The sequence below is a fragment of the Nesoenas mayeri genome, assembly GCF_963082525.1.
Source record: "Nesoenas mayeri genome assembly, chromosome: 13".
In the NCBI taxonomy this organism is placed as follows: Eukaryota; Metazoa; Chordata; class Aves; order Columbiformes; family Columbidae; genus Nesoenas; species Nesoenas mayeri.
The window spans coordinates 2,114,871-2,133,798 of NC_137550.1; the positions used below are offsets into that span (position 1 = coordinate 2,114,871).

The window sequence follows — 18,928 nt, forward strand, 5'->3', positions numbered from 1 at the left end:
GACATGGTGGGGCAGATCTAGTTAGACCATCAGGGGTTCATTTAGCCCTGTCTCTTTTCTTTGGCAGGTACCAGTTTAGGACCATGGTACAAAATGGGGCAGCTTTCAGCATTATAGCTTAGAAAATTCCACAGCAAGAAGTTGCATCCATGTCTCATTTATAAAATAACCTTTGAGAGACCTATCTTCCATGAATTCTTTATCTCACTTATAACTCCACAATACTCAGCAGCATTCTGTTCCACAACCTGTCACATGAGCGAAGTATTTCTTTCTCATTTTAAATTTGCTGCCTGATAATTTCCTTTGACTCCCCAGAGTTCCTCTACTGTAAGAAACAGTGAATAATCACTCTCTGGTCACCTTTTCAGTAATTTTGTAGACCTCTATCATCCCTACTGTCTGATATCTCTTCTAGAACTGAAGAATGCTATTCTATTTACTCTCTTCTCATGCCAAACTCATTTTATGCCTTTGATTATCTTTCCCCATTTCTTTGCAAATTCCTCTCTGTACTTTTAAAGAAAGAATAAAAAAAAACCCAACCCTGCACATCTCGGCAGTTAGAGAGCAGCAGAATGTCTTGTGTCTTCCCTTTTCTAGCCTCTGGCCACTCGACTGTCCGTGAGCACTCATTCCACATACACACATCTGTGGGGCTGGCTGTGTCCTCCCTTAGCTCTTTTACCTGAGAAATAACCTATGCTGACGTCATTGTTGTGTCTGGATTGCTTTTTTTGGAGTTGCTGTGAACAGCACAGCTCTTAGAACTAATCCTGTGGGACTCTGGATTTCTAAACAGGAAGAGTAACATGCTAAAGAGATTAACTAGGCCATTTTCCCCATTCCAGCTAAGTGTTTTCCAGGACTCTGCAGAATACATCTGCAACTTGCCATTACCATAACATTACCATTTGCCAGTAATCTAGTGAAGGAATTTATTCTGAAAAGTAATGATTATAAATGCCTTCTGTTATTATAGTATGTGTTTCCTTAGCCCAAGTGATAGTTTCAGTATTTGGTTTTCTTTCCCTCTACGTGCTAACATCTGCAAGGCAGTTGTTTCCTTTCTGAGATGTTAACCCCTGTTACCTTCCCTGTGCCAAAATCCTGTGACTGCAGTAACTTTCATCCCAGCAACCCAGTGACTCTTCATCATTAAAGACATCTTTATAATGCCTGAGCTCCATCAAACCATAGACATTTGAGAAATTGTGTGAGGTGGACAGACCAGTCTTTACACAAAGAAGAAATCTGAATTAGATCAATGGCATTGCACTGGGATTATATTTGCATGGATAATTTTATACTATAGAGCCCTCTATAACACATAATCTTTGAAATAAAACTCCAAAATGAATAAAGGTTCATTCATGAAGTAGTCATGTCTGAATTTACTGTTACTGCTTTAACCAAGGGAAACAAGAGGGGAGATTTGGGGATATCTTCATGGTCACATATATGAAGTACATTTGGGAAGAATAACCTAGTTCTGGGATATGATGAATAAACAAATCAAGTTCACTGATGGCAGTCTAAAACTCTGCATGAGCATGAGATGACAGCACTGATGACAGGGAATGAGGACGTAGCTGCTCTAATGGAAAACTGTCCATCACCTCTCTCATCACCAAGTGTGTTTTCAAACTGATAAAACACAGAAGAGAGTGAGTACCAGGTCTTTGCTTTATCCTCCAGTCCAGGAAAATCCCATTATTAACAGCAGTAGGAAGAAAGATGCCCTTGGAGGAGCTGCCAGCACATATTCGTTCAGCTGTCAGCTAGCATATGGTATTGCTGAATGGGCAGCATCACCCTCATCTGAAATGCTTTTTCCCACCTCACACTTGTCCTTTCCAACTCATTCTTTAATATGAGAGTGATCACCGATCCACCCCACAATCCAGTCCTAAAGGGAACTAAGTCTGTTACACAACCTGGGCAACAGTGACCAACTCTACACCACCCCAGCAGTGAGAAGGGAAGCATGGAAGGCCTCAGACACCCCTGAGGGGCTTCCTTCATGGGGGATTACTGCAAAATTGCTACTGCCATAATCCCAAGTGCACAAATACCTGCTTGCAGACACAGCCCACACCCTGGCCCTGATTTCAACAGGCTTGTCCCAATCAGTACGTGTCGTGCTTACCACCAAGCATTCCCATGGTGCCTGAACAGGAGTAAACATGAATGTCTGCCTTACTTGAGTTCAGCTGTTTGAACAAGCACAGAGGAAGCATTTAACTCCACTTGACTCAAGCGACCCACAGTATTAACAATGTGGTTGTAACTGTTTGTAATTTAAGAACTAAGGTCTGTTGGTCAGAGAAACCCAAACTCACTACACTAGCACAAGAAGCCTAGTGCCAAATCAGACAAGAGGCTCCAAAGCTACTGCTGTCCAGCCCTACTGCTGCTCCATTCTCCCAGCCCCAGTGCAGAGCATTTCCTGAGCTTTTGCCTTGCACCCGAGCTGACACATTCTTCATCAACAAACATCAGGCTGATAAAGTGAGCTGAGGTCTCCAGCCTTGAAGGCATTTTCCAGTTGTGTCAAATAGCCCTTTCTAACTAAGGCAACAGTGAATTCCCAAAGAGAGGTGGCATTGTTCCAAAAATTTGCAAGGTAAAAGCTTTGCAAGCTTATTGTATATCATGCTTTGCTCTTCAAAGCAAACTTGGTCCTCTTGCTTGACATTTGAGCAGTGCCTAGGGCAACTGGTTTCACCCCAGTAAGAAGAGACAACTAGCCACAACCATTCAACAAGCCATGAACCAGGTCCCTGCTAGACTCAACACCTGGAGCTCCGTGTACCCTTCTGCCAGGCAGCAGTTTGAGCAGAACATCCCCTTTTCACCACAGCAGTTCACAAGGCAGAAGATAACTGTGATTTTTTTTCTCTTGTGTCCTCCTTTAGCTTCTGCCTGACAGAGCAGTGGGAAGCAAGACAGACATCCTCCAGATAACAAATCCAATTATAGTTGTTGTCCTAACTGATTCTTGTCAGCTTTAAAGATATTCTTAAGCCAGCAGAACACTTCACCAAATGGGACTGAGATGATGCTGTGGACACAGAGTAACAGATGCTCTTCACAGATTCTCAATTAATAAAACAAAACCCAAACAACTACAAACGTGGCTTTGTAAAACATTTACTAGCTTGTTCCAGAGAAAAAGCCAGCTAATAAGTCCAAATTGACTTTCACAGAGTTTAGACTTAAATGAAAAACAATAATGTTTTTGTGTTTAATATCTTGTGTTTTTTCTGTGAAAGCCCATGAGACTGATAGAGATTACTGGATAGATGGAGTCTTTGATGGTTATTTCCACTAAGGAAGGAAGTAATTTCCATTCTTTCTCACAACATTCTTACACAAGAAGATGCTTGATTTTCTCCTGGGACAACAACCTCACTAAAGAAAACAGAGGCCTATGTATGGGTATACTCTGTCTTTCCATGTCTGGGATTCTCAGGGCTGAACAGAAGAGGCATTATATTTTGCTATAGGTACAGGGGCTTGGGAATTCCAGGGATCACCTCTCCTGGTGTCAGCGTTGGATTCAAAGTCTGCTGTGGTCCATGGCAAGAGTTCTGCCAATGCAGGTGGTCTTTGGACCTCACTACCACCCTCCTGGCATTTACACAGAATTAAACAAACAAACAAAACTACAACAAAAACACAGCGAGAAAAACCAAGAACACTGCTGTCCATGCTAAACACTGCATGTTTAAATTGGTATATTTAATCTCCCATGCATTGTTATGCAAAATAAATGTGGGTTAAAATCTTAAGACATTCACCTGTTAGCAGCTGCTGTAACTCTGCATTAGCATTGAAGTCTGTTAGAGGAAACAGGAACAGACTACCCTAACCTTCTCAGAAAAGGAAAAGGAAAACTAAACCAAAACTGTTTGATTTCTTAAGAGACGTGCCTCATAAATTGCCTGCACATTTCTCTCATAATAAGTGAGAGACAGCAAGAAATAAACCCCAGTAGACAGTAGCCTCCTGACTTGTGAAAGAAAAGGCACCGGTTTCAGAAAGCAAAGTTCTTCAGAGGAAAATTGAAGAACGTGGGCTTTCGAAGTGTTCAAAACCACAAAAATTCCATATATTTCCCATATGTCAGCAGACTAATTGCAGTGCATTTCATGTGCTTATGCAGTAACAATGCACCTTCAGGGCTAGATTATGTCTAGGTTTATCTAACTGTTCTAATAAAACAACAGTGCCAGCCTTGTGTTGATTTAAAGTCAAAGATAAAAGGGGACTGAACTTTGAAGGATCTCACTGCCCTCAACAAGCACAACTGGAAACAGAGGAATGTAATTAGTGACAGTGCCTGAACAAGCTGCTGACCTTTACTTAAACCTTGCAAGAGCACTGAATAAACCAAACCCAGATGGAAAACCAGAAAACACCAGTAAAAGACAGAAGAAAGAAAGTATTTTCCCACTTTCCCTTCTATTTTGCTAAATTACTTCTCTTGGTTTGCTCAGCCACATGTTTCCAATGGTGCATTTGAACAAAGGGTGATGGGGCTCCTGCTCACAGCATACCTGCTCACAGGGCTCAGCTTCCCCAAGAAATCAAACAATGATGCCTAAACTGATGCAGTAACCTCAAACAGGAGACACTGGCATCTCCCTTGACTCTGGGAATGAATATGGTGGGATGGTCAATCTTCTGTGCAAAACACTTCACACACTATCACTGTCTGCTGCTGCCCCAGGCAAAACATTTCACTGACGTCTGATGACAAAAACAAACCAATAAAGCCTGAAATCCCGAGCTAGTTCCCTTGATACAAAGTCAACTTGTTATCAACTGCTATGATCTTCCTCACCCTGATTACTCTTGCTGTTGTGCTATGGAGACCAACATCCCTCTTGAGAATCATTGTACAATCACTCCGGCAAAATAATGTCTTTAGAGAAAACAACCTTGTAGCCAATTCAAATGAATGGGAAACAGAGGCAGAAAAAGTCCTAGTGTCATGCTCTAGTCCATAAGGCAAGAGGTTCTGTCTCACACACGACCAGAAGACAGTTTTATGGGCACAAACATGCACTACTGCTCCACCAGAAGCAAGCAGTACCCTGGCTTGCAATGCTAACATCACCTCCACACTTACTTGAGGCTAACAAAAACTACCAGGATCACCACCACCGCAGCATTTCTGCCTACAGAGATCATCAGCTATAACCCTCATGCTCATGCAGGAAGAATTTCAGTCAAACACAGTCAGACTTCTAATGTCAAGCACAACAAGGCAAAAGTATATTAATACAGTTTTCTCCCAGATCTGTAAAGAAACTAATGCTACTCTCTCAGGTTTTACTAACATGCAACTGTTTTTCTCAGCAATAGTATTACTGTCCTTCTACCACAGCAGTGCTGGTAGTCAGGAGTTCACACACTCTTCCAGGAGGTGAAGGGTGCCTGTCTAACCTTTGTCTTGCCAGTGATAGTTGCCTTAATGCTGCTTCCTTATCTCCAAGTGATGAGCTACAAACAGAACCAGCTTGCTTGGTGGGAAAGGTTTGAACAAAATCCTGCTAACATATTTTTACCTTCCATCTGTTGTCTTCTCCATTAGCAATGTTTTTGCCTTTTTTTTTTTTTTTTTCATGAAACATGTCCAAAGGTTTGTTTTCTAACCAGTGCCTGAAGTCTGCAAAGAAATTCACGTGTGTGTGCTCCTGTCCCAAAACGCGGTCTCTAAGGAACAGCTACTGCCCAGCACAGAACAGAGGGTGCTCCGGAGCAAGAGTGTCTCATCAGCACCATGGGAACAAACAAATGCCTTGCTGAGAAAGTCCCTGATCCCAGAGACACACATATGGGCAGAAATGCAAACAAAACCCTAAACATGCTCTAAACCCATGATCCAAAGGAGGTCAATGTGAATTACTCCAGCACAACCTGCTCTAAGCCTGTAAGGAGACTACAATTCCTTTTAATGTCAGTGGTGCCACTCAAAGCATGTTCCTCAAGCTGAGTATCATTTCCCACTGAGATTATCACCAGTGAGATGGGGAGGGCTTAACTGGTACCTGGAGGCTCTGTAAGGACATCATCAGGAGAGTTTGCATGCACGGGGCTACTCAGCCTGTGTAAGAGAGGAACACTCAGGGCAGGAGCAAAAAGCTGTTAGAATTAAGATCACTTAATCCCAGATGAGCATTTACTGATCCTTGCAACGCATGCCTTTCACACTTCTACAAATACACCTCCTCAATAAGACAATGAAGTAGTATGAAAGTTTAAATGGGGATGTAAAATTCCTTTTTAAAGTTGAATGGTTTATTATGTATATAAACCCCAAATATCTACCTGAAATCAAAATTGTAATATCATTAGTGAGTCAGAGAGAGAATGAAAAGAAAAAAGTCCAACCACATATCATGTTATTAACATAACAGTGCATTTCCCTTTTTTGTTACTTATTCTGCTTTCAAACAGAAACAGGATATGTGGGGTCTGCTTATGGCACTGATACAAAGAGCATAATTTAAAGGATGACATCTCCATCATTTATCAATTGAATTTACACTGTTACTAAGGATGTAAAACTGTGAGCTGGGAAATTGGTAGCATGTGTAATTTTGGTACTGTCTGTAAATAGCCAAACCTTGAACTTTCTGGGAAGCAGAGGAAAACTGCTTTTGTGCTAGCAGGCACAGAGCTGGCCCACAAGAAACTTAAGAATGAAAATATTTTACTTATTTTCATATCAGAAGCAATGTGTGTACACCCTTCCACGTCCTCAAAATGCTTTCCTTCACATTTCCAAAGTGGTATGTATTTTATATTAATTTATCTGGTTTATACTTTGCCTTGTATTACTTGGTGGGCATTTAGAGTTTGACTAGCTGCCCATCACCCTGCTGAGAGCTGTGTGGGGATCTCCTCTTGGGGTCACGGTGGCCAAGGCCACCTTCCTCAGAGTAGGATACAGGGAGTCTGGTGGGATGGTTAAGTTCACATGTTACTAGTGAAAACCTTTGCACTTGCAACTGTGCAAAATCTGAAGCCTTGAAACAACATCAAGATTCTGCCAGCAAGCTCACATCTATAATTTATTTTCATTTTCAATTGTGTGGCTATTTCTGTTGCTCACATTTCTATTTCCAGCCTCAGAACAGTGTGAACTATCACAAAACTCATTTTTATAATCTCAGCACTTCACAGCATCCACTTTTCCCACTAACTGAACACAAAAAGTCTTGCTCAGGTTACATTTGCTAAAACATGGGACAACTGGCTGTGATATACTTTAATCTGGAACAAAGAGGGCTTTGGAAAAGACCCATTCATAAAGTAATTATCAACAGACAGGAAGGCCCTGTTATGTTCCCCTGCTTAAAAACCTAATCATAGGTTTAGGCTTCTCCAATCTGCCAAATTCATAGCTCAGTGAGCAAAGAACCTCTATTATATATTTTGCTGTCAGCATTAACATTTCAGGAAAATGGAATGCAAAAGCTACTAAATTAAGATAAATTACATGCTTTTTACTTCCACTTTTAAATTCTGATTCAGGAACTGAATCAGGGTTCTTTACATGGGATGCATTGAAAAGTTTCTTCAGTCCAACTGAAGCAGGATTTAGGAAATGCAAACCGAGCAACCTGCATTTAAGTGCTGCTTTGAAATGGATACTTCATCATGTACAGAAATGTCCAGATTCATTTGTGATACTTAATACTGAAGGGAGGGTGAATTCACTTAACCTGTTTCATCCTCTTGAAAATTGCATGGGATTTCATTGGGCCTTCCAAGTGAGAAGTAGGTAAGAGCCAGAAGGCAGCAACAACATACTTTGGGTGAGCTATTTCATTCCATGGTCATTTTATTCCTGTATCTGTCATATTGCTAGATTAATTTATGAAGTAAAAAAAGTTATGCTAAAATAAACCAGGTACATACTAAGAGTACTTTTTTTTTTCTCCATTTAATCAACCTTCTGGAGCAAGTTCAAGTAAATGGGTAAGCCCTATTGCATGCACTGGGAAGGGTAGAAATCCAATGGCATTCCAGTGCCCTGAAGAGGGTGTCTGGGGACTATCAGTTCTGCCTGTATGCTCAAAAAAAAGTGATGTAAGCAAACACCGCCCCTGGGCCAGCTGTATCTGCATCAAAGAGAATGAACAAAACATAGACAAAGCCCAGACATGCTGTACACCCTCAGCAGAGGGGGGCACACAGGTACAGGTGTAATGCATCTCCCTTTCCAGACCAGGGAGGGAAGTGCTGCCCGGGGCCATCCCCCAGAGTGCTGAGCACTGCAGATATCCCGCTGAGGGACTGCTCACAGCTTCTTCCTAGAGACTTTGGGTGCTGGGGAATAAATGCAGCACCCATTGGCTTACTGAGGGCTGACAAGCCACGTGCCTGCAAAAGAAAAGTGCCACTCCATCTGATTTACAAGCTACTTCTTTCAGTATGCATTATTTCACCTGTTTCACATCCTATTATAAATGCAGACTTGTTAAACATCACCCAAGAAAGCTGGACAGGGTGACATGTTTGCACTCTACAGCAGCACAAAGTCACCTTGCCTATCCTGGCTCAGGTAATTTTGTCCTCGGGGGACAATACAGCCCATAATGTTGCTATTTTCCATTGTCCTGAGCCCATTGCCCACCCAGTAACTCCAGGAAGAAGTAGGTCTATGTCTGTCTTTACATCTGTTTGGTCAGGCCTCACATTTGCCTACTAGTCTGTTTACTCAGCAAACCATGCATATACTCATTGCCTTACTTTATTCCCTGGACTCTTAGTCCAAACCACAACTCAACCCTCAGGGTACTCCTGCAGGCGGCCACATTCAGCGCTAGCCAAAATTTTTAAGGATATGTCTGCAACACGTAAGGCAGTATAGGCAAAAATCTGCAAGTTAGCTCCAGAAACAGGAGCAGAACAGTCTTACTGCCCAGATTTTGCAATGTGCTACTTAATGCTGCTGACAGATTTAAATGGCTCTGCTCGGGGCGGGGGGGATACCAGCTGCTCCCTCTATGTTACAGCACAACCTGGGGCACAGATTCTGCACCGTCTCTGAACCGCCTGTGCAAATCAAGCCTGAGGATCCTGCTTATGAAGTTGTTTGCATGTGATTGTTCATGCACGGAATTCAGCAGCTTTCTTTCCTACGCCAAACAGGCAGCACAGGGAATTTAAATAATTTTTTTAAAAATCTTAAATTAATTGATTAAACCAAATCCAATTTTGCTCTGGATTGTATTACCTAGAAGACCCATAGCAGGCCTGTGAATTTTTTTTTCTAACAGATATTCTTGTAACATTCATGAGGAAAGGAAGTATATTTCTGCTATTTTCTTGCTTTTCTCCATAGCCTTTTTCCATGGCAAGCTTCATCAAAAGTGGCCCCCACAGCACCCAGACATCCAGTTTCATATTCCACTTCTAAAGCAGACAAAACCCAAGAGAAGTTCAGGCACTTGAAACATATACAAGCACTGACAGTGACAACCGCTTTAGAGGAGAAAAGTTAAATGTTAAATCTTTGTAAGACTGCATCTTATTCAAACAAAAAAGGCAATACAGCAGAGGAAAGTGGTCATACAATTCTTCTGACCCTGCTCCAAATGTTTCTTTTATAAAACACATTGAAAGTATTCCCCCAAAAATATTTTTCTTCATATAATTTGTGATATTACAATCATCTTGCTATCATAGTTCTTTTTCTTCCATATTGTACTGTTGCTTTATTTATTGCCTTTTATCAAAGTGATACAAAAGTGTCTTCTTTTATGTCTACTCATTTACTATGACTTCAAACTTGCTAGCTCAGTACTAGCAGCAATCCAGCTGTGGCAGAGTATAATACAGGCTATAAAGCCTGTGCAGGAGCAATAAATACCTCGCTGTTCACCTGCTTGCAATTCTGCGTTGCTTCACTTCAGCTGCTACCAGAATTTGAGTGAGTTTAACTGCAGCAACTGCAGCGTAGACATGTCATTTATACTGTCTGGATTTTCCTTCCAGAGTCTTTGCTAATCCTCTTTTCCTCTTTGTTTACACTGCAGTTTTATAGTACCATTTGTCTGTGTTACTGTCATTATTGGCATATTGATATGTACATAGCAGCAATGCTTCAGCATTGGAAGTGGTGGTATTCTGAAAAACGACTACTTATTTTGGTCAGTGACCAACCGCAATGAAAAACTTCTGTTTCCCAGTAATCATTTATTATCTTCAGGCATGCAGGCCAGGTAAATTAATTTGAGTATCCTCTTAAAAATCCTAAATGAAAATTGGAGTAACACTATTATTCATTAAGACACAGTTAAGATTGTGAGCCGCATTGCTTACCTATGGATATGGTCCAAACTGCAGCAATTTTCATAATAGCCTTGGTGCGGGAATTGAAGCGACTGTGCTCAATGGGATTGCGTATTGCTACATACCGATCAAGAGAGATGGCACAGAGATGCATAATAGATGCAGTTGAAAAGAGCACATCTAGGGAAATCCATATAGGGCACAACTGTTTAGGCAAAGGCCAAGCATAATCTGAAACATAGAGAGAAAAGAAATGAAAGGAAAAAAGAAAAGGAAATAATTTGGGAAGCTAGGCCACCATTTCTGAGATTCTGTTGGGATATTTTAACTCTGTGATACCAGGGAGGGGCACGTGTACGAGGAGTGGGCACAGAAACCTCTCGCAGGGCCTCTCCCTGGGCAGTCTCTAGCTCCGAACTCGCCATAAACCTGTAGCCAGCTCCCACACATCTGTTTTCCATGACCAGTAACTAAAGAGAAAGGAACATTTATTTAGCAATTCTTCCAAGTGACCATTCTAGCTCTGTTCCTCTTTCTTAACCTTTCCCCCATATCTTCACAAAATCAAAGATTAAATTAATTTATAATTGTCTTATCACATTTTTTTAATGGATTGCATAGCACTATGTGGCATTAACTTCACTCAGATTCTTTCTAAAGCTGTCTCAATGTATCTCACTTTGTCTCTGCTTAGGAGAAGCGTAGCAGACAGTTTTTCTACATAGGTTAACAACTACCTAAATGACACTACTTCACCTTAAATATTTTCCCCAGGCAGCATGTCTTAATAACAGAGGAATACTTGCCTCTTTACAGAGCAGCTGGGATTGAGTGCCTGAAATTTGAAAACTCTTTTGAAGGCAGACAGAGCTGAGTACTATTCTTTACAGAAACAAATATGCCAGCAAGCTGAACAGATTAGATAGCTACATCTGACAGCAGCAGGCATGCAGCTCATTTGGGTGCCTGCATTTATTAATAAGTTTGCTCAGTGCTGAAGTACAGCCGGAGTGCTAAAGTGATTCAGGAAGATCCTCAAGGGGCACTTGTATTTAAATTAAAGCTCAGAGGAAATTGATTGGTGAATGATACTCTCATGTTAATGCCCAGAATGGATTGTGGAAGATCAATAACATGTCCTGCCAAACTCTGGGCTTCTAACACACTTATGAAAACAAGTCAACAGTATCTATAGCTGCTGAAAACATGAGAGACTTCATAACAGTTGAATAATGAGATTCTTGTGTCTTCATTCAGAACAGGGGTGTCTAAAGCAGTCTTGAAGTTTGCCCTAAGGATCAGAAACATCACTCTGCAGAATCAACATTATATTAAGAACGATGCAGCTCCATCTTACTGATCTTGAACGGAAAGGGAGAAATGTTAGTCTCAGAAAGCATATTTTGAAACAAATTACCCATGCAAGAGAGACCCAGGATACCTTACATACAGACACCTGAAACGAACCGAATCAGAGCAAATTATTATGAATTGTGCCAGTGAAGCCCAGGAACCCTTCACAAAGTGCGCGGCAGAATGAGATGGACACAGTAGCTCATTTTACCAGCAGGAAAGCCACAGAGGAAGTGTTGAGTAACTCACGAAACCCACACAAGAAGACCTCAGCTCTGGTAAGATAAATTATTTATTTCAGCAAGTTTGCATCATCCCTACTAGCTGAACTGTAAGCAGAGCAAAACTCAAAGCAGAAAGCATTTAATTGTCCTTAACAAAGGGAATCAATTAAAGCACTTTAAAAGCATCTTTAAAAGGCACCTCTGCTGTACAAATGAATTGAACACAGTTAAATTCTGACTCAGGCCCTTTATGAAAGTATGATCAAATTCAGAGCCTCCTTGCCCTCTTTCACACTTTGCAACATTGCCGTCAGCCTTCAGGTGAGCTCAGAGCTCCAGCCAAGCACACCTCTGATTTACCTGCTCTTTAACAATGCTTCAGTGAATGCTGAGGGAAGAACAAGTCTGATCTCCTTCACATGGTACCCGTGCTCCCTGTACAGCCCCAGGCTTTTGCTGCCAGCTCAAGCTAAAACACCTTCAGTCATGCTTGATTCCTCACTGCTTCTCCCTACGAGTTGCTGGAGCCAGCTTTCTGATACGGGCTGAAACGAGCTATGAGACTTGGAGAAAAGCACCAGAGTGTGCCCTGATGGATGAAGTGGTTCCTGTGAATATGTGTGGGGGGATTGTGACTGTGCAGCATCCTCTGCGCAGAGGGACAGTGATGATGGTGGTGATGGCTGCTCGCTCCTTTCAGGCAGATGGCCGGGAAGTTTCCAGTGCCTCCAGAAAGGGACATGAGGCCTCCAGGCTCCCTGTGTGTGGGAGCATCTTCAATCTGATCTGTGGCACTACAGAGGGTACAATCTGATTCTTGACATTTGCTAGACCAGGAAGAGGTTTGTACAGCAGCCACCTTTTCAGCTTTATTGAGTGATGAACAGCCTCTCTTACTTCTTTTGAGCTATGCAAAACTTCGCATAACTGATTCCCCCGGAACATCTTCTGCTATTGATGAGAGCTACGCAACAGCACTACAACCAAAACACTAGCAGAAGCAAAACTGACAGTAACGTTCATACCCATAGTGTGAGATTAGTAGGTGTCACCTGCTGTCACCCCTGGCACTGCAGGAACCACAACCACCAACAGATACAGTAATGCTGCCCAGAACTACTGCCCATGCAACCTGTCAGGACATCTTTAAAGGTAAAGGTAATATGAGAGCTCTCCAATGGCTAATCCTTTTAGTCTTTGCTGTCCCAAGGCACTCTGTTATGCTTCTAGCTGAAAAGGCAGTTATATGAGGAGACATTTTACTTTCTCAGGAAGTTTCCTAAAATGATATGCAATAATAAAATGTCACTCTGGAAATTCGTAGCACGGCAGCTTGTAATGTATGACTATACCTTGATAAGAAGGGCATAATATATATCCGATGTCAAAATGCAATTACTTTTAAGTAAGCATGGTGTTTGCATTTGAAAAACACCTACACAGCCTATAAAGACAGTAATTTGCACAAAATGATAAAAAAATTGTTCTAATTCTGTTTTGAATAAATGTACAAAACACAAGAGACATGCCCTATGACTATGCCAAGATGCAAACAAGGATTGAAAAAACAGTTCTGCTAACAATGTTATACCTTTAAAATAACCTTATCATCAAAAATACATCTACAGAAGGTAACGTTTCTCTAATTTGTTCTATTTTCTCTCATTTCATACACCAAGTATAGCAATTACCAGATATTTAGAAGTGCAGATGACTGAGTAAAATGAATTATTGGACCCCAGCATTTCTAAGCTTCAGTATCCCATTTCCAATGGAAAGCATGCATCTCAGTTCAAATTTGGCTCCAGAAGGAATGAAACAACTCTAAACACTGGGGTAAGCAAGAACCAAATTATTTGTAAGAAATTCTGATTTTTGTACCTTGAATTAAATTGTGGCCTTAAAATCAGTCATATATTTAATGCACTGGTTAGTAGATCAAATAAGAGAGCGCTGAAGTGAATTAGATAACTCCAACCGGTGTGAACTAAAGGCAATATTTCTTTACCCAGCATGTAATTAAACTGAAGATTTTTTTTTTTTTTTTTATGTCCAGACTTTTTATGGATACTAAAAGTTTACACTGGACAAATTAATAGAGAAAAGCATATAGAGGATTATTGTAAAGATATGACATTTAGAGCACTGTTAGCTTCTAGTTCTGATCAGGGCAAAAAACACTGGGTATGAAATCCTGGAAGGAAACTTCTGCAGAATGCCTGTATATATCACTTCAACCTCCAATGCTGAGTACCATCTCATGGAATATAACATGTTGTCAGTCTTCATGGGAAATGTGGGTCAAACACTCGTATTTAACCAGGAGTCAAGGTCCCTAAGTGGGATTTCATCTCCTGCACTGGGATGGAAAAGCAAACCACAGTTCCTGTGTGTCACCGAACAGCTGAGACGGGGACAAACTATTGGTAGCAAAATACAGAAACTCAAAAGCATTTTGGCAAAGTCACAGACCTTCTCTGTGTGTAGTTAATTTGCTGTCAGATGAGAATTCCCTTATTTTTTTTGTTCTTTCAATCAAAAAGATGGCAACAATGAAATTTAATCACTTCTGTCAGAGGTTTTACCCATATAGGTAAGAAGTGTTGTATAACACTTATTATGGTCATTGTGCTGTTCACTGCATAAGAGTAAAAATTACCAGCATCTGCAGCAGGAGGTGACTGAATAATCCAAAATAAAGCAAATGGAAGAAAAATTAGTTATGCTGAATGGTAAAATAGAATCATTCCAGATAGCATGAGAACAGCTTAACTGAAAAAAACCCCAAGTGTTAGGACCTGTGGCTGAAAAGAAATTGTGGAACCCCTTTCTTATCCCCAAACCCTCAAACAAAATCTCACAAGCTTTACCCAGCTTTTTTAACTAAGCTGGTGTAGATAGGAGTTGCATGCACACACACAGACAAACGCCCCCCACGCTACAAATGGACTGGTTTGCTATATTTAAATTTTAATACATGAGTATTGCTTGTACATATTTACTACTTCTATAGGCAATTTGCCCCAGAATACCTCTTGGAAATATGCAATGCAGTGTAACACTTGGGACAAATCTAGAATAATAGCGACAAAATACCCGCTTACACCACAATAAAGTGAGGAGTTATGTAAAATTCATCCCTGTAGCTTCAGAAATTTTTCACAGCACACTCACAGTAAGCTTCAGCAACGATTTCTTTCCCGACCATGAACAGGAATTTGTAAAAGGCTTCAGAACACATTTGTTGTGTTTAGCCAGTGCTTTATAGCTCTCATGATAGAGAAAAGCATAAAAAACACCCTTCAAAACCACACAAAAAGAATAAGGGTATATTTTATCTTTTAGGCTCATGATGATGTTATATATATATACACACACATGTACAACTATATATATGTATATACGTACATATGCATATATATAGAAAGCCACAGAGCTAAGAGATGCGGAGTAAGAACTAGAGAAGTTTATCTGTTCAAATAATAGTCTCCTTTAACATTGTTCATTTGCTTGACCAAAAACTTAAACACATGTAATATTTCTCATTTTTGTGTTCTGATATTTACTGTATTTACATTTTGTTTTAATTACTAGTAGGTCTTGAATGAATTGAACTAAAAATAGTAGGAAAACATTATGTTTGAATAAATCTTAATCCCAGTACAAAGCACAATTTCCCAGCAGTTAACATGGCAACACAGCACATGTCGAGGCACCTCTTGATCCTCCGCCAGCTGCCATAGAGCTGTTCCAGGCCATACACTGATCTCTGTGTAGTGCTCTGACTCTTGGAAAATTCGATAACAAAAATCCAGGAGATGTCTCACCTAATTCCCTGAGAAATGAGGACAGAGCCTTCCAAAATGAGAAGAGTACAATACTCAATAACAATGTTCACTCAGGTTTCCTCGATGTAACTCAGAGCAGTGCACAAACAATGGGAAACAACAACCCAGAAGACGTACCCAAAACCTGTCATTTTCTGATAGATTTTGCAGCTTTTGAAGTTTGTTTCACACATTCCACAGAAGTCAACTGTTGCGGGCTGTGGGAAAAAGCTTAGCTTGCCCTCTTCTAAAAGTCTTTTTACCCCCATTGCACCATTAAGGTATTCCAACTGAAGCATTTTATACTAACCAGCTTTCCCATGTTCCCTTTAAAGTTTCATAGCTGCCACAGGCTTTACAAAAATAGAAAGCAATTACACACAATTTTAACATTACTTCATTGCATTATTCCCAAGGGAATGAAAGAATTTAAATTATTTTCTTCTCTCTTATCTAGGAAGTAAAGTATTTCTCAGCCCGAAATGCCACATCAGTAGGTGTAAATCTATGTATCTCTTTTTTTTTTTTTGCTAATTTATTTCCTTCAGATTTACATAGACAAATTACTCTAAGATATCCGTATCACCCTGAGAGTCACACGACCAAGAGCACTGAGAATATCCATCATGCCTGAGAAGTACAGAACATCTTGCTTGACCCTCCGCAATCCTCAGTGATTACCAGCACGTCCACAGAAGAGATTACGAATGTGCAGTCAAGCTTCCTGGCTAGAGGAACAGCTGGTCTCAAGGGCAGCACTGCCAATGCTGCTGATTTATCATCAGAGTGGAATTTAATGTTTTTCTGACATATTGAACTCCCGGGCACTGGGTTACATGAGAAATTTAGTTTACCTCTAAGTTTCTCTCCTGCATTTTTCTAGGGGAAAAAAAGACTATCCTAAAGCTGTCTGTATCCCTTAAATAGTGCATATTCTAACACAGCCAAGCACTGGAACATAAGCTACACACAAAGAATGAAGATGCTTTGTGTGAGAGGAACTGTATTCTTGAATGCTGCAAGATCAAAAGGCTTAAGGGTACCAAGAGATGCTCAGCAGAGAATGGTCTCTCAGGTGATATGGTGGCAAAGAGGGTGGAAGAAACCACCTAGTAAGACAAGGAGGGTGACACTGGGTCCAGATACAGTGTTGGTGAGACCACTGCTGGCAACCCGCACTTGACTCAAACCTAGAAGATGCTATTTTGCCACATTGCAACACCACACAAACGATTCACTTGAGTCTGTGCCATCAGTCGCATCCAAACTGGGCCTTGCCACTGTTCCTGAGCTTTGGATTTCCTCTCAGCTATTTGTTTTTCACCTAGTATGGCAATGACTTGCAGTCTTGACAGGACTTTTAAGAAAGAAACCAATTTAAAGCCAGAATGGATGTAGTTATCTGATCTAGGGAGAGGTTGCTTGTATATCATTTAAGTAATACTTTAAATGCAAGGAACCAGCTTTATCACATACTACACTTAAAATAACCCTGCTAATAAAATGTTTGCTAAGGCAGCATCTCTTCTCTTAGGGAAATATCAAACTATTCTGGTGCAGTCTGTCATTCCATGAATTCATGTGTTACATTCATCTTTTCATTTATTGGCAGAGACTAAAACTATGTTTGAAGTCAGAGGAAAATAATGTAGTTTGCTCGCAGTTCAAGCATCTGTAGCTGCATCTGGAATTTTTACCTTGATGTTATAGACAGTTAACGGGGCAATGGTACAATTAATTGAATTGTATCACCAATTTTGTATAAAGGAATGCTTACAGCATTTTAACTCCAACAGAGATACGATCTCTTCACACAATTCTGTAATATAAGTTCTTCATAATACTTTATCTAAATGAAACAACAATCTAATAAAAATTCACACCAGTAAACCTTTTCTTTCTACTGATGTTCTGTATGTCAGCACAATAGCAGGACAGTGGCTTCCCCTTTAATTTCCTTCATGCAGGTTATGGATTGGCCTTCACCCATTATTTAAACAATTAATAAAACAATAGTTGAACCAACACCACATTGGAAAATAAGCTTACAAGCAAACACAGACCCCAAATGAATACCTTCTAAATGTAAAACCATAAATATTTTCCAAAAAACTGTTTCATAACAAATTGCACAAACATGTGACAATAACAGGTGGTTTTTCCCATTTCTGATGAAATTGAAAAAGATCCATTATTACAAGAAATAGCTGCCAAAACATACAGATCATTTGAGAAAACTAAAGTTCAAAATTGAAAATTATGTGGAATTATTCAGATTACATCTGGCTGCTGAGCAGTTACCTTGGTTGGAACAAAGAAGCCATCTGCTTGAACCCAGAGTCTCTAATATCAAATAAAGTTTAGACTATGGCTCTACTTTAGGACTGGCTCTGATGCTGGTGAGAGGACACAAAACCATACAGAGAGGGATTTTTTAGGTCCTTGGCTTGATTTCAGCATAACTCAGTGGCAGCTCAGTTGTCTGTGCCATCCTGACAGCTGTCTGGGAGCCCACCTGGGATTAATCTTATTTCTCAGCTCAGGCTCTCTCCTGGCAAGGCAGCTGAAAAACCTGCCCTCCAAGTTCTGATAAAATGTCTGATTTTGGATAAAGACATATAAATAATAAGGCTTTCCTTCATTGGATATAAAAGTTTCCATATTCTGAGTGCACAGGTCTCTGACCTTCAACTAGCCAATGCTTTTACTACATATTCCAGGAAGAAGGCCAATTTAGTAACAACTGACATACCCTAAACCAACTTCTGCAAATCACTAGCATTAACTTGGAGAGTACAAATGTAGATGTTTTCAGGAGTTTTGTGAGCCTGGTATACTTTGCATGCCCAGTCAGGATTTTTTTCCCCTCTATGTGGACGTAGAGAATGGCATCTCAGGTTATAAAACGGAACATGAGGCCAAAGCAAGATCTGCAGTTTGAAAAGCAGCAGTGTTTTTGCCTCCCATTTGCTCGCAAGCTACTGGATGTGACCAGGATACAACCATTTTTTTGGCTGTTCTTCAGTGCAGTGCTACACTTGAACCAGTCTAATGTCAGTGGAAAGTGCAACCCACTCTCAAGTGCTTTTATAAATTTAGGGATATCAAAGTAGTTCAGTGGCTCAATCTTCCTTGTTATTGTACAGTGCACCTTCCTCAACAGCAGGAAAGCTATTAGGGACAGTGGGTTAATTGTCTGGCTGAACTTCA

At 40.5% G+C, this 18,928-nt stretch overlaps 1 protein-coding gene across 1 annotated transcript in view; it reads right to left on the reverse strand.

The window, feature by feature from the left end:
* The window catches only part of HTR2C (5-hydroxytryptamine receptor 2C), a gene marked incomplete at its 5' end in the record, with an annotated part of 40,421 nt that overhangs the window by 2,586 nt on the left and 18,907 nt on the right, over nt 1–18,928 (reverse strand). Inside the window, one exon of the mRNA XM_080352523.1 lies at nt 10,345–10,545. Within this exon, the coding sequence (XP_080208649.1) occupies nt 10,345–10,545 (201 nt within the window). The remainder of the gene's footprint in view (nt 1–10,344; nt 10,546–18,928) is intronic.